Here is a 26956-nt window from a genome sequence, read left to right on the forward strand (position 1 = left end):
AGTATATCTATGCCATTAGAAATACACTATAGAGCCAAAATATGCCAAACAAAATACCGCCAATATGCAAAAAAAAATATATACCGAAGGCCATATTTAGTATATCGCTTGAATACTGCTAACTAATATCCACAAAAAATACTGAAAATATATCGAAGGCTATATTCGGTATAATAAAATAATATAATGAAAATTAACTTCCACCTAACCCAATTGCGGTTCAAATGTAAAATACTATATGTCCACTTTTCATTCAAATTCACTACTGAATTCTTACATTAAATTTAAAATTTCGTAACTAAAAAGCAAAGCTTTTAATCATCAATCATTGGGAATATCAGTAAATGAAACGTCATCTTTAGTGATCGATTTGATAACGCAAGTGCAGCCTTATATCGATAGCAATTTTAAGCCGTTTAAGACAGCTAAAAGCATGTAAATTGTATTTTCAAATAAATAAAATAAAGAATTGGAAAATAAGTAAATGAAGTAAATGAAATTTAGTGATAAATTTCAAAACAAATTACAGCCGTTAAATCGATAACTATTTAAAGCAGCTTAAGTTTGGTAAAAGCTTTAAAACGTTACCTGTATTTAATAGAATTAAAGTTGCACTTTCAATGAAATAATGAATCAAGCTGAATGTGAACTATCAAAATATAAGCTGTGCCATAACTCAAATGAAATTTTGATATTTATCGATAGTAAAGCAAGCGATAGTAAGCGATGACATTATTAATATGATTAAGCGATAGTAAGCGATGACATTATTGAAATGTTTGATCGTTGATCAATGACTAAAATAAACTACAAACGTCCCTCGATAGAGGGAGGAATAGTTCAAGACTGGAAGAGAGCACATGAGAGCTGCTTTGATATCGTAAGTTTGCATATCGTAGTATCGCATGATATCGAATGTATCGTGGCGTGTCGTGTCATATTGTTGTTGTTCTCGTTTTTGTTGTTGTTGTCTTAGTCTGGTCTCGTTGTCTCTGTAACAGCAACAGCAACTGCATCAGTATTTGTAGTTGTATCTGTATCTGTATCTGCAACTCTGACTCTGTCTCGTTGCCTATCTCGCTGTCCATCCGTCGGTCTGTCTGTCCGTCTGTCTTGCTCTGTAGTGGCTCTGGTTAAAACGCCTCGAAATGCCGCCGGGCTGTGTAATTGTAACGCAACAATCAAAATCAATTGCTATGTAAATAAAATTGCAAATTAAATTACAAATTGATTACCTCACTGAGTCATTAATTAAATCGACAAATTCAAGCAATGACAACAACAACAACAACAACAGCTGCAAAGACAGCTTACTGAGGGGAACTGAACTGTTAACATTGATAGATGAATTCAAAATATTTTGCTGATCTCACTAAGTAGTTCGATTAACTAAAAAGTAAAGCAAGTCTAATGCTGATCAATTTTTAATTCGATAAAAGTTTCCTTAAAGGAATCATCATCGTTTTTCACCTTTCATCATATTATTTCTTTGTTTTCTATAATTTTTAAGGAAGTTATCTTTTTTTCTTAAGTTTCTTAATCTTTTTCCTGCTGATTTTCAGTTTCACTTCCATTTCCATAATTTTTAAAAATTTTCTTGAAGGAATCATCTTTTTCTTATCTAATCTTTCTCTTTCAGATTTTCTCTTCACTTTGTTTCAAACAATTTTTAAAGGTTCCTGATTCCTATCTTTTTCTTAGGTTTCTTTATCTTTCTTCTTCCGATATTCAGTTTCACTTGGTTTTTCACCATTTTTTAAAATGATTTTTTTATTATTTCTTTGTAAGAAATTTTTAATTCTTCGCTGCTCATATTTATTTTTATTTTAAATATTATTATTTTTAACTTTTCCAATTTAATAAAAATTCTTGACTTCAATACTATTCTTCCTTGTCTTGTTACATTTCTTGAACTTATTTCTTTCTAATATAATATTTTCATCACTTTTTAAACATACATATATGCTGTCTTTAATCATTTCTCATCGCTTTGATAAGACAAATATTGAATTCCTTAATAATATTCTACTATTAACTTTTGCCTTTACAAATTTCTTAGCTCGCTTCTTATCATATAAATTCATTTATTGCATTTTCCATTTTGAACATTAGTTTAGTTCTTAGTCAGTTATTGTCTTTAGCTATTCTACAACTCATTTCTAAGAATTTACGAAGTTAGATCTATAAAATCATAAATCGAATATCAAAGTATTAACTTTAGTTTAGTTCTTAGTTATTCTCTTTAGATTTTTAACTACGTTCTCATTTAAACATCTTTCTAGGAATTTACGTAATCTTATTCATAAAATCATAAATCAAATATCAAAGTATTAACATTACTTAAGATCTTAGTCAGTTATACTCTTCAGCTTTTCTACAACTCATTTAAACATATTTCTAAGATTGAAGTGGTAGTTTAATATTCATAAATCGAATATTAATACTTTCATATTATTATGTTGATTTGTGAAACATTTTCAACACGTTTTTACTTAACAAATTCTAGCAATCAGTTCTTCAGCTACTTCTGAGCGTTCCAAGATCGAATTGCCATTAACTATCGAGAATTCATGCTGTCAGTGAGTAAGTCGATCCATCGATCAGAGTTGATCAAGTCGATCGATCGCTAATGGAGCAGCAAAGCCAAAGTGGCACAGTGGGTAAAATGCAATCAAAGCAACAAAGTCGTTTAACAAATGCTCCAATTAGCACAAAATGTGGGCGACGAGAGGAAGTAGAAAAGAGAGAGGGAGAGATAAAGAGAGAGAGAGAGGGAGGAAACTGCGACGCGTGCCAAAAGACTTAATGAGCGGCGAGAGGAAGGCAAAACAACAAATAACAGAAAGAGATAGAGATAGAGAGAGAAAGAGAGCTCGTGTTTCGGTTCTAGGTGGAGTTGCATATTGTGGAGAACTTTGGGCGCAGCAAGCCAAAACAACTCGGCTACAGAAATCACAATAACATTTGTCGGGCGGGGCTCAGTTGAAATAACCAACAGCAAATGCACGACTAGCAAATACCCTAGACTAGGCAAAAAAACAGAACTAACAAGATTCATTAAAAAGAGAACATACCGAAAAATACAAAAATATACCGAATGCCGATATATAATGAAAACCATCGCGGTATTTTAAAAATTTACTAAACGAAGCATACCGAAACAATATTAAAATATACTGAAAGCTATAATTTGTATATCGATGTACTTCTACGTTCAAAATACACCAATTTTTAAAACAAAACAGTAGGAAAATATACCAAAAATTATACCAAACTAAGTTATAATTGTTTATCGATATACAAACAAAGCAGAGCGGTATTGTTCTAAATATATACAAAACTGGCATACCGAAAAAAATACTAAAATATGTCGAAAGTTATAATTGGTATGTTTATATACTAAAAGTTGCCAAATACACCACTTTTTGAAACCAAACTGAAGAACAAACTATAAGCAACTTTTAATACCAACAAAAAATAATCGTTAATTTTTAGTTGAGCAAAGATTTAATTTATGTCACACATATTTGAAATATTTGAAATGATTATTGCAATAATTGAAAAAAATACTAACGCATACCGAATGTCGATACTTTCAAAATATACCAATTTTGGAATATCTGTAGCAACAATTAATAAGCAACAATTAATAATCACACAAAAAATAACAACTTGTTAAGCTTCAGTCAAAATTTTCTACAGAAATTTGCAGTATTTCTCTGTTATTTATCGAAATTAGATATAATCATATAATCAATGCGTTTGGCAACTTTTGATGCTATCCAATTACCAGCTAAAGGGGTGTTAATTATCAAAAAGAAGAAAAATATATCTCATTTGTAGATCATAGATTGCCAAAAAGATAGCAACAAATTCAATACAAATGTTTACCAAATATTTGCACAACTAATTTAGAGAATAATTACCAAGAAAGAAGTGTAAAATACAAAAAAAAAGAACTCTTCAAGGGAATTTTGGAATAATCGTGAGTAGCATGAAGTTGTTGCAAATTGTGAATTACTTTTAATCAGGTTGAGGTAACTTTTAATAAAGTTTAGTCAAATTATAGATGACTTTGAAATTATGCCTTACAGCAATATTTGACGAATATAAAATAATTATTATATAAATTATTTATTTATATCTAAAGAAATAACATTATCCAAAAAGAAAAGTTTAAAGTAATAGGAATTTCGAAACTTTATTATCACCAAAAATTAAGTTCATTTGGGAGCTAACAAAAATTGAAAAACAATATATTAATAATAGAATGGAATAGAATTAATAAAACTATTGAATTCCTGAGTTACTTTCTAAAATTTACACAGAAAAAATGAACAAGTTGTAAATTCAATAAATTTACTTCTCTGTTCTGTTGGATATGCATTTGGCAACCCTACTGGCGTTCATCTGGTCACACTGTCAATAAGTATCGATAGTTCGCTACTATTGAATTCATGAGTTACTTTCTAAAATTTACACAGAAAAAAAGACCAAGTTGTAAATTCAAGAATTTTACTTCTCTATTCTGTTGGATATGCATTTGGCAACCCTACTAGCGTTCATCTGGTCACACTGTCAATAAGTATCGATAGTTCGCTACTATTGAATTCCTGAGTTACTTTCTAAAATTTACACAGAAAAAATGAACAAGTTGTAAATTCAATAATTTTACTTCTCTGTTCTGTTGGATATGCATTTGGCAACCCTACTAGCGTTTATCTGGTCACACTGTCAATAAGTATCGATAGTTCTCTACAATCGTTTATGAAGTACAAGTCTCTCTTTTAAGTTCTCATATAGAGAAGTTTAATACACAACAATAAAAACTCTATTATAATCCAATCACTTCATGTTTTATACATAGAAAAATTGAAAATTGAAGTAACAATTCCATACTGCAGTTGACTCAGCACCTAACTACCCCATTCACTCAGCTGTCTAGGGTATCTTTGAAGCAGTTAAATGTGTGCACACAATAGTCAGAGGCAGAGAATAGTTGGAGCCAAGATCAGTTGACTGTTTGTTGTTGGCACGACATTTGGCTAAGTTATGGCCTGACTCCAAGCCTGTGCTTCAGAGCTAGGTCACACAGCAGAGGGGGGAAGGGGGAGGTAGGTAAGCAGGGGGAAGAGGGGAAGAGGTAAGCAGGGAAAATCGTCGCTTTTATGTTAGCTGTGTGTGTGTGTGTCGCTTGACCAAACGAGGACAGTTTGTTCAATCTGTTTTGCGTTGACTGCAATTTGGACAAACTGCTCCCCGCGCCCCTCTCTCCTCTCTCCCACTCCACTTCCCCCTCTACTTCCCTCACTCTTCAGTCCTCTTCTCACTGTGTGTTTTCTTAGCTTGAACTCCCTCGCCAATTGTTTAGCTTTTTAGCCGTGCCCAAGCCTGGCGCTGTGTCAATCACCAACAGCTGAGGGAAGTGCGGAAGTGGGGAGAGGGGTAAGCGGAGCTTGCTGTCGGCCAGTTATGGGGCGTGCCCGACCCCAAATGCCAAAGCCGAGTTTATTGTACGTTCATTCGTTTGTTTGTTATACCCGTTACTTATAGGCTAAAAAGGTATTATAGCCTAAAGAAAATGAATGTAAAAGACAGAAGGAAGCATCTCTGATGTATATATATTCTTAATCAGCATCAATAGTCGACACTATGTATATAGACATGTCCTTCCGTCTGTCTGTCTGTCCGTCTGTATAAACACCTAAATATTAGAGACTGTAAAAGATAGAGCTATCATTCTTTTTCGACAGCATTTGTTAAGTTTACACGCATATCAAAATTGTTTTAATTTCTTGCCACGCCCACTAACGCCCCGCAATGCGATAAAAATCGAATAACAAATGTAATTTGAAAGCTACAGACAATTTAACCTATAGCATCTTTCATTCCTGAATTTGGTTGCAATCAGATAAAAATTGTAGAAGGTATTTAAGAAACAATTCAATATCCAAATACTATGGAGAACGCCTACATACTATAGGTCTTAGTTGGTTTAGCTAACAATCTGGTATATTTTAGTACTCTTTGGTATATTTTGAATGCAGTAGCGTATCAATATACCAAACATAGTCTTTGGCAGATTTGTTTCTTTATGCTATATTTCGAATGTAGCACTGTATCAATATACCAAATATTGCCTTCAGTATATTTCAGTATACTATGGTATATTTTGAATATGGTACTACTTTATAAACATACCAAATATAGCCTTTGGTATATTTTTGTAATTTTCAGTATATTTATTTGATATATTTTAAGAATAATAGGATTATTTTGCTTTTACTCAAAATATATAACAAATATAGTCTTTCGGTATTTTTTGTTTTGTCTGCGGTATATTAATTTAGTATATTTTGAACCGAATGTGCGGTATATTTCGGTATAAAATAATCGAAATTAATATCATTCGATTTAAAATATACCAAATGAATAAAATATACCGAAATATGCCATAGGCTATATTTAGTGTTTTTATATAGTACTACATTTATAATATACTAAAGAGTAAAAAATCTACCAGATTGTTTTGCTTTCTTTCAAAATGCGTTGTGCGTATCTCAGAGTCGAGCATACTCGCCTCTAGTTTTCTTACTTGTTTGTTTGTTGTTGTTGTTGTTGTTGTTGTTGTTGTTGTTATTCTCTTTCATTAGTCGTGATTAGTTTTGAAAAGCCAAAGCAAGCAACACAGCCAACGAATGGCAAAAATCGCTGTCAATTTTAAATTGTTGTTGTTATTGTTGTTGTTTGGCTGCCACACGTCGCGAAGAACAACAACAACAACAACAAAGAGAACAAGAAACGCGGCAAACACAAATCAAGCGCCACTTGCGACTCTTGACAAATTGTGAGCAGCGTTTGCAATTGAAACAATTTAATCCAAACAGCAGCAGCAACAACAATAACAACAACAACAACAATCAGAGCAGCAACAACTCCAAAATATATACAACGCACAGTGGTGAGAAAGCAACAAAGAATGAATTTATTTTAGTTTTGCATTTGTATTTTATTTAACTAAATTCGAATTTTAAACTGTGTACAAAAATAAGAATTACCAATGAGAAGAATGAAGACAACAGATACAAATTAAGTATTATTTCCAAATGTTTAAAAATATATACTTAACAAAGGCAAAAAGTTTAAGATTTTCTGCAAATTAAAATCAATATTTTAAAAAGTTTTAAAGTTTTTATGAAATTTTGATAGATACTGATAGAAACTGAACTTTTTTGCTATTGATTCAAATTACGCATACGCAATGTGCACACAAGAGTCTTATTCATTTATATTATTATTAATTTATATTATTATTAATTATTTTATAATTGAAATCTCCAAAATTTATCAAGTACCAAGTATTTGCCAGCAAAAAAAGAATATATATTTTCATAATATATTTTAAAAGTACTAATTATTGTGGAAAATGCCAAAAGATTTGTGATTAATCGAGCTGGTGATGAATAAAAAATATGAATAAAAGACAAGTGAATAAAGTAAAGCGAATTGGAATTAGAATTAGAACCGAAAAATAGAACTAGTTCACACAAAATTGCAGTTGGTAAAAGAAAATGGTACAAAAAGTGTGATTAATCGAGCTTCTGATTCATTCATGACTAATTGAAAAATGAATGAAGTGAGTAAACCTCAACAATAAACACGAAACAGGGAATTTGAATACATTACCAATTGGAACTGAAAAAAAGAACTAGTTCACACATAACAACAACAGATGGTAAAAGAAAATGCGACAAATTTGTGATTAATCGAGCAAAGTGACTAAAAGAAATGTGAATGAAGTGAGTAAACCTAAAAAAGAATCAAGAAATAAATAATTTAAATGCGTTACGAACTGGAAACAACAAAATAAAAAAGAAATAGTTCACACAAAATCATACAAAACTGCAGATGGTTGAAGAGAATGATAAACATTTGTAATAAATCGAACTAGGAATGAATAAAGTGAGTAAAAGAGAAAAAAGAATAAAGTGAATGGAAGTGAGTATGGCTTAGAAAACATAAATGAACCGAATAAATAGAACTAGTTCATTCGAAACTGTAGATGACAAAAGCAAATGTGAAAAATGTGTGACTAATCGAGTTGGTGATGAATGAAAAATGTGACTAAAAGAAAAGTGAATTATCATAAGTGAGTAAACCTTCAAGAAAGACCACGAAATAGAGAATTTTAAACGTTTCGAATTGAAACTAAAAAATTGAACTAGTTCACATAAACACTCAAGACTGCAGATGGCAAAAGAAAATGCAACAAATTTGTGATTAATCGAGCAAAGTGACTAAAAGAAAAGTGAATGAAGTGAGTAAAGTGTTTATCCAGATCGAATGCTTAGGCATTTAAGTGCACTGAGGCAAAGAACTGGTTCATTGGCGATAACACACAACGTTCACAACGATCGAAGTGAGCACTTAAATGGGACATTAAAATAGCAAAGGCAAAGCCAAAGTGATTAATAGCCATTTTACCGTTTCAAAGTGTGTGTTATCGAGTGCAGCAATAAGTGAATAAGTGAATAGTTTATGAATCAACGAGTGCTATTAATGCGCTCGAGGAAGCGATTAGCAGCAATCGAGTGAGTGAGTGAGTGAGCGGGTGTCGAAGTTGTGTTTGTTATCGATAACAACAAATTGCAAAAATGCTGCATGCATAAACATGTCAACAAGTTGTATGCAAATGCCTCAGCGAGCAAACACATGTCAAGAAAATCAAAGAAGAGAAGAGTGAAGAGAAGAGAAGTTATCGCTCCTTGGTGGCTTGTAACACCGGGCGTATGATGAATGTGCATTTAATTGCGCCCTGCCATCGTCTCGGGTCAATGAGAAGAAAGGGTGACAGAGAGGGGAATGGATGGGTGAGGGGAAAGGGGGAAGGCAAGTTGTAGGCGATCGCTAAATGTTTCCATTTATTCGCATTAAAGATTAAATTCTATAAACAAGTGCAAAAGGCATTGCGAACACGACAGCAAAATAGATAATAAATAAATAATAAATAAAGTAAACAACCCGAGCAACAACAACAACAACAACAACAACAACAACTGCTCATTTGCATATCAACATTTCACATTCAATTCGTTTGAAAGCTTTTCTCACTTTAGCGTCAATTTTGTCTTTTTTCCCCATCTTTTTTTCCATTTGTTTTGTAGTATATTTTTTTCTCTTCTTATTTTTTATTTTTTTTACTGAAATTCAATGAGTCGCATTTCCAGCCACAAATCGCACTTACCCCAACGGATCCCGCAGCACAGCTAGAGATGACACCGTGAGCAGCCAAACACAACACTCACGACGCGTGACACGAAAGCGAGTATGAAATGATTTAGTCACGATAGACGTGATGAAAACGTGTGACACGATCACGAAATTTGACTATGAAACGATCGAGTTACGAGTAAGACACGAAAGCACGAGCACAAAAGCGAAATAAGAGTCACGATAGACGCGTGACACGTAATAAATGAGCACGAGTAATGCACTAAAGCAAAATAAGGGATACGATAGACACGATTAAAACGCGTGACACAAACACGAAACGATTATCGATGAACGATAACGATGAAACGATTAAGTCACAACACAACACACACGACGCGTGACACGAACGTGAAATGAATGAGCACGAATATGAAACGATTGAGTCACGACTTAGGCACGAAAGCAAAATAAAAGTGACGATGGACGCGATTTAACGATGAAACGATTAAGGCACGAAGAAAGCACGAAAGCGAACTATGAATCACGAAAACGAACGTATGACTCACGACTTAGGCACGAACGAGACACGAAACGGCACGAAACGAAACTGCAAAGAAAAAATAAATAGAGAAAAATGTTCAATTAGAATCAAGTTGTACGTCAAAATATATATATGTATGTATATTTGAATTCAAGTATTTTTGGCATTTAAAGCAGGCAAGAAATGTTGGACTATGGGATACTCTGCAATTTAGTTGTAAGTAAGCAATACTTAGAAAAAAAAAGGTTAACTAACGCAAAGATTACAATATACAAACAAAACTCACTTAACGGCCTCAATACGCATTGCAATTAAGTGAAGTTTCTGCGCTTTCTTATTAGTTAGCAATTTTCGGACTATAAGATACCCTGTAATTTGGCTCTAAGTAAACAATAAAATAAAAAGAAATGACTAACTAACGCAAAGATTACAATATACAACCAAAATTCACTTAACGGCCTCAATATTAATTGCAGTTAAGTGAATTAACTTCAATTTATAATGTTTTATGTACTCTCCCTTTAAGCTCTGTATTGTTATGATTGTGAAATGTGGTTTAAAAAATGATGACATAAAAATCAGTGTTGCCACTAAGTGCAACAGCGTGGCCGTTATGTGAGATAGTGGTAAAAGCACTTTCACAACGGTCAGACAGGCAAATTTTGATTGTTTCTCGAACTTTGCACAACACGGAAAACACGTCAACACGACATGCGCTTGCATGTCACGACATGCATCCCGGCCGGCCATCGCTATGGCATCCGATGCGATCAGTTTGCTATCGATTCTGATGCCCACTAATGTATTTATTGGCATTGATTTACTCGAACGCCCTGCCCCAGGGGCCACTGCTGCCACAAGTATTTATGGATGGCATTAAGTAAATGCCAGTTGCTAGTAAAATGCAAAATAATATGCAAAACGTAAATTGTAATAAATTATTGTTTAGCACAAAATTAACACGAAATATAACACAACATAGTTTTATCTCGTTTCGCATTATCAATTAACACAACCGCTGTCTGCGTTGTGTTGAAAATTTCAAGTGAAAATGCGAAATGTCACAAGTTGTTGTTGTTGTCAAGCGGGGAAAAACCTAAGAATTATAAATTAAATACATTTTTCACTCAATGAAATTAGTATTTAAGTTAGCGCCTAAAACTATGCAACACTTTTTGACTCTATGAAAATTTAACGAATGAGGCGCAGTAGCCGAGACACAGCTTGCACGCACTTAGTCGAGACACGCACCGCAGCTGTCGCTCACTCAACGACAACTGAACGCGTTTCGCTTTTTAACAGTCGAGCTGAGCTGCTGTTAACAGCAAACTGTTATCGATAAAATGGTGCGACACAATTGTGATCAAAATTGTTGTAATTTTGTAAGTTTAAATTTCTTATGTTAGAAGTTAAAAAGAAAATACTAATTTATATTTGAATTGTATACTCAAATGTTAGCAAAAAGTTTGCTTTGACAATCAAGGCAGCAGTAAAGTTACTCAACGAGCTGCGCAGTGCGCAAGTCCCAAAAACGTAGCCGAGACATAGCTTGCGCACACTTAGCCGAGACACGCACCCGCAGCTGTTGCTCACTCAGTGCTGTGCATTTAACAGCTGCTGTTAACAGCAATCGTTAGAGCTGTTATCGATAAGACGGTGAGACAAACACATCCTGCGGACAACATTTGTGACAAAACAGTTTTGTTTTTTTCAGTTTAAATTTCTCATTTCTTAAATTTGTCATGCTTAAAAAAAAGCAATTAATTCAATTTTGAAAAGTATTTTCGAATGCTAACAAAATAATTTGGCAGCAATAAATGTACTCGAAAAGCTGCGCAAGTCTCAAATAGCTTGCGGTATATTTTGGTATATTGTTATTACGTTAAATAGGATATTTTCAAAATGGAAGCAGCGGTCACGCTGCTTGGCAACATTCCCACTGAAAAGCCGAAGACGACGGCAGCAGGATCGGTCGGTATTAAGTTTTGTGAATTAAATTTCTTGAATTAAACACTCATACACACACTTAAGCTTAGAAGTTAGCCAGCAAATTGGTGCAAATATTAGTTGTTGTTGTTGTGTTGTTTTTTTTTTTGACTGCAGCTGACTGTGACAAATTAAAGTGAAGCCAACTTAAAGTGCGAATTTTTAATGAATTGTTTTACTTTTTTTTTGGCAATATTTTTGCATTAATTGTTGAATATGCAAATGTGTGAGTGTGTGTGTACCGAGTAATTGTGTGTGTGTGTGTGTGTGTGTGTGTGAAGTGTGTAGTTGTAGTTGTGCTGCTGTTGGCAACGCCAACGCATAATTAAATTCAAGTGAAAAATCAATACGAGTGTATACCGTTAGGTATAACGGTAGTTAGTATTTTTTTGTGCATTGCGCACACAGCTGCGTGCGTGTGTATGTGTGTGTGTGTGTTGGTGTGTGCGTCTATATTTTGTTCAAATTGATAGAAGAGAATACAAAAAAAAAGCAACAACTCGACAAAAACTCTTTTGCTTAGCTTTGTGTGTGTGTGTATGTGTGGAATTTGCTGTTGCCAAGCAAACGCATTTGCCAGCCACTCCCCCCTTCCCACCCACCTGCCATCACTCCTACTCTGCCCACCACATGCAACTCGTGCCAACTCGTTCTTACAGTTATCCATTATCCGCTTCCTTCTTTTGTTGTTGCTGTTTTCCGTCTTGCTTTTTGTGCTCTTCTTTTTAGGTCACAGCCAGCAACAACAACAACAGCAACGAGAAGAAGAAGAGCAGTCGGGATTCGATTTATACGCCTTCATCACCGTCATCATCTCTCTCTGCTCTTCTGCTGCTGCTGCATTTGTGCATTTGCTGCTGCCGGTCACACACAGGCACACACACACACATATATATAGATGCAGTGTGTATGTATTGGTGGCAGCATGCTCAACACTTACGCAACGCTGGCGACATCTGACGGCGACATTAGTCAACACTAAGCCAGCAACGGGGAAAAAAGTTTCACACCAACAACAACAACAAAAGCAACAGTAGAAGGAGCGTAAGAGAAGGACAGAAGAAGTAGTGGAGAAAGAAACGGAACGGAGCGGAGCAGGAAGAGAAGTAGAAAAACAAACAACAAAAAAAATAACTAGGCACAAGTTATTATGGCAACCAACACGAGCATCTCGTCGGCGACGCCATCGCTGGCCACAACGCCGGCAACAACGCCCACAGCAATGACAACAGCAGCGACGACAGCCAAGCGACTTGGCTACACATCGCCAGCCGTGTCCTCGTTGTCAGCTGCCTCTGCCTCTGCCTCGGCTGCGTCGGCGTCGGCAGCATCGGCGACCACAGCATCGGTCATCTGCGAGGAGGTCTTTGACGAAGCCTGCCTCCCATCATCCGAGGGTGAGTCGAGAGTCCCCCCCCCTCTCTCCCCATTCCCCATTCCCCCCGAAGAAGTCGCCCTAGTTACTATTTTTTTGTGTTTCTTATTTGCAAAACCCAAGTCGAACTTTTAATTACAAAATTTCAATTTCATACTCATTAAAATGCAAAAAAAATATGAAAATAACAAATAAGTCCAAAAAGTTGTACGTAATATAAAAATTACAGGAAAAATGTTAATATGGTTTCTTGTTCTACAAAATGTATAAATTTTTATTATATTTTAACTCACGTAGTTTAAAAAATTATTAAATATAATATATTTTTGGTTTCTTGTCATCCTAAGAATGTATACATTTTCATTTTAATTTTAACTTCTGTTGTGTTATTTGTAATATTTAATGTTGTAGAAATGACAAAAGTTAAATTTTTACAGTAAATTTTCAAATAAGTTTGAAATATAAAAAAATTCCAATTTTATGTTTTTTTTTTTTTGTAACACTTATTATGTTCTTTAAACGCGAAAATTATAAAATCATGGAATTTTATTTAATTTTTAATTATATTTGTAATATTTATGTTGCAAATTTAATTTGTATACATTTTTATTTTAATTTTAACTTCTGTAGTGTTATTTGTAATATTTTATTTTGTACAAATTACAAATTTTAAAATTTTTATTGTAAATTCCAAATAAGTTTGAAATATAAAAAAAAATATATTTTTTTGTAACACTTATTATGTTCTTTAAACCAAAAAATTATAAAATCATGGAATTTTTTTTAATTTTTAATTATATTTGTAATATTTTATGTTGTAAATTTAACTGCAAAATTGATAAAAAAAAACTCTAAAACTTTAATTTTTATTGTAAACTTTCAAATAAGTTCGAAATATAAAAAAATTATATTTCTTGTAAAACTTAATAAAAATCATAAATAGCATTATTTTTTTTTTTAATATTCTTGGTAACACTTATTATGTTCTTTAAACGCAAAAATTATAAAATCATGGAATTTTATTTAATTTTATTAAACTTGTATATTTATTTATATTTGAAAAATTGTATGTTGTAGATTAAAATTAAAAGCTGATTAAAAAAGGACATTTAATATTTAAATTTTATTGTAAACTTCCAAATAAGTACCGAAATATAAAAAAAAAATTCCACGTCTCGTTAAAGATTATTAATAGTTTTTTTTAAATACTATATTTTTGTAACACTTATTACGTTCTTTATTTGTAAAATCATGAAATTTTAATTTATTTAAACAAGTTGTTTTATTTAATTTTTTGATTTTTCAATAAAAATTGTAATCATTATAATTTCTGCATCTTATTTTTTGTTGGTCAAGCTAAAAGAAAATGATATCGATGTCATGCGGTTGTCACAATCTTAAATCAACGCTCTTAATGTCCTCTTGTCAAACTAAATCCGTCACCTTTTTCAATTTTATGCAGAATGTCATTATTGAAATGCGTCATAAAGTTGCACAAGCTGTCTGTCACTGACAGTTAAAGACTTTTGCCAACAGACAGACAGACAGTCAATCCACGCTATGACGCATGACCCTTTAATGGACGTTTTATGCAAAACTTTGTTGGTGTCATTTTGCAGCTCAAACGATTTCCAATAAGTTATGCAGGCAAAAGTTTGCAATTGGTTTCGGTTGAGTGTGTTTAGAGATAGAGCCAACATATAGAAAAAAGCTACAGTCGACTGTGATCGACTGCAGGATACTGATTTTCTGATCAAAATATACCAAATGAATATGCCAACAAATGCTGAAATATGCCAAAGTAGTAGTAGTAAATCAATATACCGAAAAAATATTGAAATATACCAAGAGCTATATTTGGTATATCGACATACCAAAAAAAATACACAAACATACTAAATGTTAATATCACATATCGATATAGCACATTATACATTATATAGTAAATTAATATACCAAAAATAATACTAATGTTTACCTTTATAGTAAACCTTTATACCTTTATAGTAAATTAATATACCAAACAAATATTTGGTATATCGACATAGTACATTAATATATCAAAAACATACTAAATGCTACATTTGGTATATCGATATAGTCTATTCAGACATACAACAGTTTTTCTGAAATATCTTTTACAATTTGATGAGATGTAAGGGTTCAGACGGATCTGCCTATAACGTCTCATCTGTTGACGCTAATAAAGAATATATATACTTTATAGGGAGAAACCTGTTTCTCTGCCTGAAAAAAGTTATAATAACCTTTTTCTGAAAACCCATTTACGGTGGAAACAGAAACCACAATAATTACACAAGAATGTTTCTGAGTCTTTGGATGACGAAATTTTGTGAAATGTCATCACCTTTTCCGAGTATGGGACTATCTATAACTCGAAGAGGTCGTAAAAGAGAAAGAGCAAAGTAGTTGCTTTGCTTCAGAATGCAATTTGCAACATATTCCGAAGCATTCACTTAAGATTGCATGATATGTCAAACCGCAGTCCTAACCGCAGCCATAAAATCTTCTTTATGCAGCAAACTATCAATCAACTATAATTTCTATCCTTGACCTTTCCTTGAATCGAATGAGATATTTCTTCTTCCGTCTGAGATTTATTCTTCTTCAGCAATTTTCACTGTATGAGAGCTTAATGCGATTAGTTTGTTGACTAGAAATGAAATGCGATTACATGATACTGTCTGTATATACAATAATTATACACCACTGCTGTATATTTAATTATGAAGTATGTTATATTGTTTGCTAGTAGTCTGGGGCGTATTTCTCAGTCCTTGGGGTTTGTTATTTAATGCGTTTAACGTTGTCCTTCAAGCGCGTTCGTTTTTAATGGGTCAACCTGCAATGCTTTGTGTAGCCAACAACAACAACAAAATGGGGGTTGTTGTTGTTTCCCTGCTTTGTGGCTTTGTTTTTGTTTCCCCTTTTCGGTTTAGGGTTTGGTTTTGGGGTTGGAGTTGAAGATGGAGGACACCAACAGCTGTTCCGGGGCTGGAACTTTATACTATAGAGAGAGAGAGAGAGGGAGAAAGAGCGAGAGAGAGTGGGAACACCAGAACTTCTCGAGCTTGTGGAACATTCGGTGACTGTTGTTGACATGCCTTTTGGCTTTCATTGTTACCACAGTTGGATTATTGCAAGTTGTCAGGACCTGACTGGACCTGCGCCTAACCAAAATTGTCTCGTCTCAAACGTGAGTGTGCCCTTAAAATAACAAATAACACCCCGTTGTGAAGTGCGTGAGCTACAACGCAATTCAAAGATGGAACGCTTATTAAATAACCTACAATACGCTTATCCTAAACGTGGATTTCATAAAACTAACAAATAAGAAAACTACAGTCGAGTGCAATTTTCTGTGCGATTATAAAAGTCAAACAGTGCGGTATTAATTGCAAAATATACCAAATTAATATACCGCAAAAATACTAATATACATAATGCTATATGTGGTATATTGATATATTACCCGCTACTCATTTTGAATAGAAACAAAACATTGCGGTATTAATTTCAGAATATATCAAGTTAATATACTAAAAATATACCGAATGCATAAAAAATGATAGAGTGCACAATAGACCAAACGCTATATTTGTTATATTATATTTTATACAATATACCAAATTGTCAACGAAAGCAACTAAGGCCCCGTAGTAATAGCTTTTTTTTAACCCATAACTTCCATAATTTTTATCCAATTATTGTCTATGCCAATCTTCGAGACTTTAGCTTCAAAATTACGCAAAATGTACATAACTTTAAAATACTTTCGTAAAAATTACTACGACACAACAAAGTTGTACAGGGTATTCAGGCGTTGAGTCGCTATAAATGAATTAATACAGTGTGCTTGTTTTGCAAATTTAAGCTTAAAATATAAATATAAGATACAAACAAAAAGAAAACTAAAAAGAAAAAAAATGATTTTACAAAAAGACACTTGTTGATAAATCCTACTGACTAATGGGAATTACTAAACTGCTTTCATAAAACCCAAATCAATGCTGATTATTTCCAAGATTAAGCTTAGAATATTATTTTGTTAAATAAAACATTTCAATTAAGTGAATTTCGTTTCTTAATAAAACCGAAATGAAAGAGGTTTTCTTTTCTGAAATGCAACCTAATAATTCTAATCGATACCTTTACAGAGTATTCATCGATTGAGAGCTCTGTTACATAGTTGACATGCGGTTGTGCATACCCAACTAATTAACAGGGTATAAGCTAATCTTTTCGTGTAGTGCTTTTGCTCATTACCTCGATTCGTTATGTTTATAAAGTATTCATCGATTGAATACTCTGTTACATAGTTGACATGCGGTTGTGCATACCCAATGTGCGACTAATTAACAGGGTATTTAGCAAAACTTTTTTGTGGTGCTTTTGCTCGTTGCCAGTGGAAACGCACAAACTGACCGCTGGCTCAAGTCTGCTCTTGTTGTGTGGCGTCGACTGTAGTGTCAAGTCGTTGGCGCCGTTCAGTGGTTGCAGTGGGTCAAACAAAGAGAAAGAGACAGAGAGAGAGCGCGAGAGCGAGGGAAGAAGGGAAAGGAGTAAGCTGAAATCGATAAGCGTAATGCAAAATGCAGGCCACGTCAACAACGAAGAAGAAGAAGAACAAGAAGACGTTCTTAGCCCGGCTTTTGCTTTGCTTTTGCCCACAATTTGATGTGTTTGCACAACCAAATGGAATTTTTAAGCATTTTCAGTTTCAATCTCAGAGTGCAGCTTAAACTTCCATTGAGAATTTGCGATTTGCGATGCAAGATTTGAAGCTTTGTTTGCGCCCTTCTCAATTTCAATGAAAGGCGCGACGCTCCATTGAAAGCAAGGAAAATCTCTTTCACTTTTATTCCTTTTTTTTCTCATTTATTTTTGTTGTGTGTGCTTAACAAGGATTTCCTTTCACTGCGCTGCATTGACGTCAGGCACACGCTTTGACACAGTTTGTAGTGCTTTCATTTGAGTTAATTGCTATTATAAATATTATGTCAGCTAACTGGGCCAGCTCAGTTCAGCACACGAAACAAATAAACCCAAGGCACAGTCTTTAGGAATTTCACTAAGAATTGCAAACAGTGCTCAATAAGTGTGGATAGATTAGGAGCAAGATATTTATACAAAAAAATATACTGAACTATACAGTTTCAAAATTCAGTATTTTTAATTGAAATTTTGATAATAGTTTTATAGCAACCCAATTTTGTTTTATATGCCAAATCAAATAAATAACTCAAACTCTTCCTCAAATTGAAATATAATTCTCTCATCGGTTTAACGATATTCAATTCAAATCTTTATAAATAAACTCTTCTAGAAACACTTTATTACAATCAATTTCCGCAACCTTAAATAAAACTCATTCAAAAATTAACAAAATAATAAGTGAAACTAACCTTTAATTTCTTGACTTTGACTTCAATGAAAATATTACCTTTATCGCTTATTAAAAGACTAGAAGAAAAGGAAATCAACAAAAATAAAAAAAATCGATTTTAATTTCTACATTTTTTGTTTTGAATAAACTTTAAAAATGTAAACGAATAAAGCTAGCATATTTTCAAATAATTTTTTTTCCGGCTTGCAAAACAAATGTACCGCAAAAATACTGAAAATATACCATATTTGATTAAAATACAAAGTGAAATCAACTCAGTTTACAAAGTTTTAATAATAGTTAAATCAAGTCAGCTTTAATTTAATTTTATACATTTCCCATCACAAGCTTGGCATTTTCAATGAAAATGTCAATACAAAATAGATTTTACTTATAACACTGCTAAAAGTTGAATTATTTTTTGCATATTGCAGAGATCAACGATTATGCGACGCTGATTGGCATTGAGCCCGGCAAGGAGACACATTTGCTATACCTGGCCAAGGAAGGTCTTATGGCCGCCCTGCCGCCCGAGTGGAAGATCTGGTGAGTCCTGCACAAAAAAGCTAAATGCAAAGCACAAACTAAGTGAAGGAATTCTCTTCTAGCTACTCGGAGGAGAAGAGCGGACATTACTATCACAATACGCGGACAAAGCAATCACAGTGGGATCATCCGCTGGACGCCGTCTATCGTGATCTCGTCGAGCAGACGCGACAAAAGCTCGCCACCGGAGGCAGCGTCGGAGCAGCGACTCCCATAATTGATAACTCGGATGATGTGTCGCAGTTGGACTCGGGAATACGCAGTATGCAGGGCACCGACGAGTTGCTCGACGACATGAGTTCACCCCTCAACAATGGCAGCAGTCAGAATCAGCATCAACAGCAGCAACAGCCACCGCAACAACCACAGCAATTGAAAGCGAGCGGAGCAAATAGTTTTCCCGGTCCAAGCGGATTTAGCGGCGGTGTCAGTCGCTTTTTTGGAGTCGCGCAGCAAGAACTTTGGTCCCATCTTTCAGCCGGTGAAGAACACACGCTTTGAGGTGGCCAAAACGAATTCACAAATCAGTCTGGCCATGAAATTCGGCGGACAATCTCCCGCATCTGCGGGTGGAGAAACACCAGGAGCGGGGACAGCAACGCAACGTTCAGGCGGAGCATTTCAATTGTCCGGCACCGGGGCCATGTTCCTCAAGTCGCGACGTCACCTCGAACAGCAGCAACAGCCACAAACTGTTGTCCCGACAACCTCAGCGGCAGCGACTGCAACTCCGCCTCCCATTGAGCTGGGCAGCACACCGGGCGTCAAGGGAATTCTACGCGACTCTAGTTTGACGGATATGCGGCGACGTTTCGATCGCGAACGCGATCGCGATGAGGATGCTGTGATTGTGGTGGGTGCCAGTGGCGGTGGAGAGGATAAGAAGAGCGTGCGGTTCAATCTGGAGGACACGATACGCTTGCGCAGCTCACCCGAGGAGGAGGACAACAATAGTCTGCGCAAACTCAACCAAAGTCCCGAGTTGTCCATCAACTCTGAAGACGAGGGTGGCGATGAATCCGAACGCGATGCTGACAACGATGACGAGGAGGAAGAAGAGGAGGAGGAGGAAGACGATGACGATGACGTCTGGGACGAGGATGTGATTGATCCCGATGCCATGGAGGGCATGTGCAGTCTGAATCCCTTCATCAGTGATGCCAACAAATCCATACGCATCATCAATCTGCCCAAGGCACAAACCATACAGATGCTAAAATCCGCACAGAGCTCCGTTCCCGAACTGGAACCCGTCAAGCTAAGCGAGTCCAGTGGCGGCGGAGGGGCGACGACAACAGCGAGCAGTTACCTCGACAAGCTGAAGGAAAGCGCCGCTGTCAAGCCGCTGTACGAAGACACCGACTCGGATTCGAAGGGCAGCTCAGTGCGCAGTTTCATCATCAACAAATCGGAGCAGGAATCGCTGCACTCGTCGACGACCCCCGCGGGCAACAATCCCTTCGATCTCGACGAGCTGGGACGCAAGCACAGTCACGAACTGGAGCAACTTCAACGCAAGTCCGCGCAATCCGCGGCTCAGCTGGCGACCGATAAACTCGGTCTGCGGTCCCTGAAGATGGCTAGCAAGTTGGTGGGACTGCTGAAGCAGAAGGACAACAACAGCCAGTCGTCTGCAAGCGGCGAGGGAGTGTTAAACGAGGCCGCAGCGCTGCAGCAGCTGCAACAGGATATGGAGCACATTAAGCGCGAGCACGAGACGCGTCTGAAGAGTCTGCGGCACGAGTACGATTTGCGCCTGACCTCACATCAGCATCAGCTCGAGGAGGCCTTTGAACTGCAGTTAGAGGAATATCGCTCACAGCTCGAACATCAGCTGCAGGCGAAGCGCGCTCAGGTCGTCAGCGAGCACAAGGCACGCATGGCAACGCTGCAGTCGAATCACGCGGAGCTGTTGCACGAACTCGAACGGGATTTGCGCAGCGAACAGGAAATATTGCGACGCGAACATGCCGCAAAGTTGACGCAAATGCGCGACAAGCTCGCCCACGAACTGGAGCTGGAGAAGCAACGATTGCGGGACACCGGGGAGGAGCGATTGTACGAGAAGGTGCGCTGCGAGAAGCGGCTGCTTGAGGACAAATACCGTTGCCTCAAGGAGAAGTATGTGCGCCTGAAGACCGACGTCAAGTTGTCGCTGGAGCGACGCAGTCGTCGCCGCGAGGCGCAGGCGTTGCAACAGCACAATAGCACGCATCATCATGGGACACATCACGGCCATCACAACAATCACACCAATACGAATACGACAACGGGTTCCGAGACGGAACGTTCGATCTCGCAGAAACCCTCGATCGGTAACAGCGAGAATCGTTCGCTTAGCTACTCGGAGCAAGCGACCGCCGCCGGTGGCCTAAGTCCCGCAACGACCGGCGGCAGTCAGGGTGCAGCGGCCAAGGTGAAGCCACCGGTGCCCCCGAAGACGCATCTAAGTAAGCCTGGGATTGCCAGCAAGTACATTAAGACACTGCAGCTGCAGGACGATACGAACACCTCGTTGAGTCAATCGGACACAACGATCTCCAACAATTACAGCAAGGGACGGTATTTGGCTGCGATGGCCACACCGACGGCGACACCAACGCCCTCGGCATCGGCGGTGGTGTTGAGCGATAATGGGAATTCCGATTCCGAGGCGGTGGCTCTGCAGCAGCAGGAGAACAACAACAACAATAACAATAAATCGTTGTCGGTGATGCAGCCCCGGAAGAAACTCTTTTCGCGAACCAAATCCGCGTCGACGTCACGTCTCAATTCGGACAATTCGAACAACTACGGCAAGCAGCAGCAGCAGCAACCACAACAGCAGCAATCACAGCAACAGCAGCTGATGGAGCAACGTCCCTGCACACCGGTGGAGAATTTGCGACATCAGTTGCAGAAACTCGAGGATCTAGAGGATCAGTTTCCCGAGCATACGCTCGACACCACCTATCATCTCCGTTATCCCTTCACGGACATTTCCAATGAACATGCAGCGGTCGTGGGTTCGGTGGTCGGTTCCGAGCTGGAGTTCTTCAAGCATCGCATACACCTGGAACGCGATTCGGTGAGGCGAGCCAAGGAATCGTTGCGCACACAACGCACCAACTTCCGGGCACGTCAGCGTGAGATTAAGCAACGCCACAAGACAATTGCGTTGGCAGCACCCCGTCACTCGCTCGATCAACTGATACAGGAGGAAAAGGAGCTCACCGAAATGGAGGTGAATTTGCATCGAACACGCGCGTTGCTCGGTGAGAAGGTGATCCGATTGCGACACCTGGAGCAAAGTTTGTTGCGCATCTACGAGAAGGAGAAGCCAACGCTAGAGCAAGAGCCCAAGGACGATGCGACCACATTGAGTGATCTCTCGTCGCACTCGAGTTCCGGTTTTAGCAGCACGGACTTTGCCAGCGGTGCCGATTTGCACAAGCGCAAGGAATACTTTCAGCAGGAGTCAAACGAATGCATACAAAATCTTGAGATACTGAATGCCGAGATACGTGAAATACTCGACATACTCAGTCAAAAAACAACAGCACCAACACCAACATCAGACAGCCTCACATCAGGCATTGTCCACGCTGAACATGGGCATGTCCATGCCCCCCGATGATATCCCCGAATGAGCTCAGCTGGTCGCACATGCTGAGCCAACAGCACCAGCAGCAGCAATCATCGTCAGCTGTCGCTGCAATGCCAACGCTTCAGAGCAGCAGCTCGACACACAGTCTCAGCGGTGCCACAACTCAACAAACCCAGGCAGCTGCTGTGGCAGCAGCAGCGGCGGCAGCTGCAGCTGCGGTCCATGCCCCACAATCGATACCCACGCTCGCCGATCGCCTTGAGACGTATCGCCAATTGGCCGCCGGCCGCATGCACAGCTCGATGGGCGGCGCCATTCTGGCGGCCAACACAATTGTCTCCCAGAGTCCTCGGGCGGTCAACTACACCACAAGTCTGGTGGAACGGACCCGCGACTTACGCAACTGGTTACGTCAGGCGAAGACCGAGCATGAACTCCTCACCGGCATGGGGATGCAGCATGGCCTGGCGATGCACTCGGCCAGCGGGGCGGGTGGCATCAGTGGCATTGGTGCCGCAATCGGTGGCAACTCCTCCGGAGGCTCTTCGGCTAGCGGTGGCGGAGGCGGTGCCACCGCTTCGGTTGTTGTCCCAGCCACGGGAACAGCCACAGGAACAGGAACAACAGCCGGAGCAGCAGCGGTTGCAACTGCGGCAGCCGCACAAACTAATTTGTAAGAGAAGCATATTCCCCCTATCTTTATATATACGTTACGTTTCTATTTCTAGTCAAGACTATGTTAGGACTTTTAGTTGTTAATTGCTGTGTATATATAAAACGCCTTTTTGCCTCTTTGCCTTTTGGTTGCAAACACACGATTTAACGATTTAACTTAAACAACCTGAGCTACTTTGGGAGTTATAAACTTGTTTTTCCCCCTCACTCCCAACAAATAATAATTTACTCGTTATAAATCGAAGGAAAACCTCGTATTGAATAATTTAACTAAGTAAATTAACTCAAAGTTAATCTGACTGTCATAGTTAATTAACAAAACAAAAAAAAACAAAACAAGTGAATGAAAACAATCCACAGGCTACTAAATAATTAACGTAATTATTACATTTTTATTAATTGTTGCAAATGTTTGAAGCGTGCAAATGTTTAGACTACAATTCATAAAGAAATGCTAATTCCGTAAAAGGAACTGACACCAAATACCCTTGCTTTCTCACTTTCAAATACATCTAAATATAAAGTGCATTAACTGTGCCAAGTTTCAGCTGAATCTATTGAGAAGAAGCCGAGTTACATTAGGCTAGTCGACATCTTTACATCGAAAACAGAACATTGAAATTCTCATACTTCATCAACTGATCTATATGATTACAACATATCTTAAAGCACACCTCATGAGACACAACTCTACCAAATTTCAGTTGATTACCTTTAGTAAAAGTCCAGTTCCCATAGGCTAGACTGCAAGGGTATATGCCACTCATCAAATAATATTAATGATATTATGATTTCTCAATGTGACTCGTAACTACAAAAAAAAAAAATGCACAACTAACTATAGTAAGATATATAAGACGCTAATCAAATGTAATTCGTATTATCCGATATCAGAAACGAGAAAACGAAATCAAATACTACAAATACGTAAGAGAAAGCAACATTGTTTTCTTCAGAATCTCCAATCTATAGTTCTATCAACGATATTACACTTAGCAAAATATCTCAAATTTGAGCGAAGCTCGGAAACAAAAAAACCAACTTTACACTTCTCGAAACTATTTTCGATGTCTCTAAAGTGAGTTTTTATCGCCGTGCAACGTTTGAAAAATCTCGATTATATAATAAACGAAAAATAAGCAGAAAAGTTACAGAATACATAATAATATTATTGAATGTTTAAATGTTTTATCTTATAGATATAAACCAGAGAACAAGTTTGAATAAAAAAAAAAACAAAAACAGAAAAGAGAGATAGACAGAGAGAACAGAGTGGAAGGGAGATGGCAAATCTCAAGCACAAATATTGCAGGAAATATTATTGTTGAAGGTTGTTTTACTTAGGCATGGATGAAACAAATCAAATATGATATCGATAATGCAAAATAATACTTATACAATTTAGCTAAACGAAGATACTCTAAACAATTAGACGAGATACACACACACATACGTATTCTTCCCAACCTCCCTCCCCCCCTTCCACTATTCTCCTACTTAACCAAAAACAAGCTATCGATATATCGAAATTAGCTAATGTTTTTTCTAAATATTTTTTATGATAGACCATCCACAGATACAGCAGATAATACTCGATACTTTTTCTACTATTTTCTATGGCATTTCTAGAGTATTACATCTTAGAAACTTGACACTATTTCAGTTCCTGACCATACTCACACACATACCATACATCTAGATATCGTAGAAGGTTAAGTCTGAATCTGAATTACCGACAGTTGTGCCCCTCATCATCAGTGAAAGTATCAGAGAGAAACAAAGATGATAGCGAGAAAGAAAGAAAGAGAAAAAAGTGTGCCCATATATGCCATATATAAATATATAGATATACGATTGCATACGATTATTATCGATCGATTATCGATTACCGTTTATAATATATATGTACTTATGTATATGTGATGTTGTGATATTTGACTCTAGCGATATAAGCCTTATGTTCCATTGATTTCAGCTTTTACTTCCGTCCTGAGTTTGTCTGAGTTTCTGTTTCCCCGAAATCCCCAATGAAATAAAAAGACGGCGTCAATTGGTTTTCCTAGATACCATACATACAAATATATTCATGTGATAGTTACACAAAAATTGAGAAAAACTTACGACTTTAACTTTAACAACATTGCGAGTTCAGTTTGTTAGATAAGTATTACCCGATATTAATATATATATATATATAGTATATAGTATGAAATATCGATTATGATTCGAGTGAATTATGTTTGAAATGCACCGCTAAAAATCAAACAACAACAATCTATGTATATCAAGTAATACTTATCGTGAATCGATAGCACAATTTACAATTAGTTGCCCACGATTCCCGTATCCCCGGTGAAAATTGTAATACTACTTATAATGAATAATGGATGGATAATGAGAATATTGAAATTTGAAAAATTGTTGTTTCGGTTTTTTGTCGATAATTGAGTACAAAAAAAAGTAAAATGTATTTTGGCCTAAAGCAAAAATCAAATGAGAAATTCTATGAATAATGCATTAAACTATCTGAAATATAAATGTGAACAAATTATTATATTGATTGATTATATATATACACACAGTTACATACATATGTGCATATATATATTATATGTATGTGGTTTGTGCAAACTATCTTTAGCTTTTTGCTACATTCTCTCGTAAACTCTTTCAACTATCGTTAGTACTATCGATAGTTTGCCTCAATCCCAATATATATAGAATACGATATGCGAACAGCCTTATAAAACAGACGACGCGCGGCCACAGAGAAAGCGAAGTAATCGACACATTAGAACAGAGAGAGAGAGAGAGAGAGCAACATCTTGGCCAGTGAATGGATCTAATGAATTTTGCTTGAGAAAACAAAAACACACACACATACACAGAAAAAACAAGATAAACGAGATTCCCATAAACCAAATAGAACGAAAAATAAATAAAACAACAATTAATGAAAACAAACTAAATAATTAGCACGAAATTTAACATGAATTAGTAAAGAATGGCAAATAAAGCTAAATAATACAATTATATTCACGTGTCTTTCATTTCTATCTTAAGACTTTTTAGCAAATCAACTTGAATGGGAATTCTTTTCTTCGATACATTGAAAAAAAATAAAATAAAAATGCAATAAAATTAAAAAGCGACTTACTGAAAAAAAACAACACATCTTGCAAACGTTTCGTTCATTGCATATAACATAATTGTAGCATATTTTCAGGAACCACATAGAAGACGTTTCATCGTAATCTAAAAAAAAGTGTAAAAGAGAAAATATATTAAAAAGCATTTCTCAAATAGAAAGTCGTCTATTATCAAGGTTAAGTTCAAGGTGGAAAAACCGGTATTAAAACATTTTAACTGCATTGCAACAAATGAGGTTTTTTCAAGACTGCATTTTCATCATTGCTTCAAGTGTTAAGCCCCCCTCGTAAGCTGCGTAAAAAATGCGCCCTCTGTGGGTGAGAAACGTAAGTGCAAGGTCAATTGTTTTGTCATAGCTATAGCTCTACCTATCGGCGTATCTATCTATCTACCATCGGTAGTCTGTTATTTATGTTCGTTTTCAGACTACTCTTTACAACCTTGCAAAGAGTTTATCGGTTGTCTTCAGCAAACTTA

The 26956-nt window shown here is 36.7% G+C and overlaps 1 protein-coding gene and 1 long non-coding RNA gene across 2 annotated transcripts in view; one reads left to right on the forward strand and one right to left on the reverse strand.

Annotated features, from left to right (window-relative positions):
• LOC132795333 (uncharacterized) overlaps positions 1-9817 on the reverse strand; it is a 96674-nt gene extending 86857 nt beyond the window's left edge. The window contains exon 1 of the long non-coding RNA XR_009633432.1: positions 9245-9817. This is a non-coding gene — a long non-coding RNA (uncharacterized LOC132795333). The remainder of the gene's footprint in view (positions 1-9244) is intronic.
• Positions 9818-11653: 1836 nt separating this feature from the next.
• LOC132796745 (kinesin-related protein 4) lies at positions 11654-26150 on the forward strand. The gene is given in 6 exon segments (XM_060808008.1): positions 11654-11725; positions 12470-13137; positions 18957-19068; positions 19131-19570; positions 19572-22672; positions 22705-26150. Coding segments are annotated over 5 exon segments (4527 nt in total). The 5' UTR covers positions 11654-11725; positions 12470-12890; the 3' UTR covers positions 23332-26150.
• Positions 26151-26956: the final 806 nt, after the last annotated feature.

This window comes from Drosophila nasuta, chromosome X (genome assembly GCF_023558535.2).
Source record: "Drosophila nasuta strain 15112-1781.00 chromosome X, ASM2355853v1, whole genome shotgun sequence".
NCBI classification, from domain to species: Eukaryota; Metazoa; Arthropoda; class Insecta; order Diptera; family Drosophilidae; genus Drosophila; species Drosophila nasuta.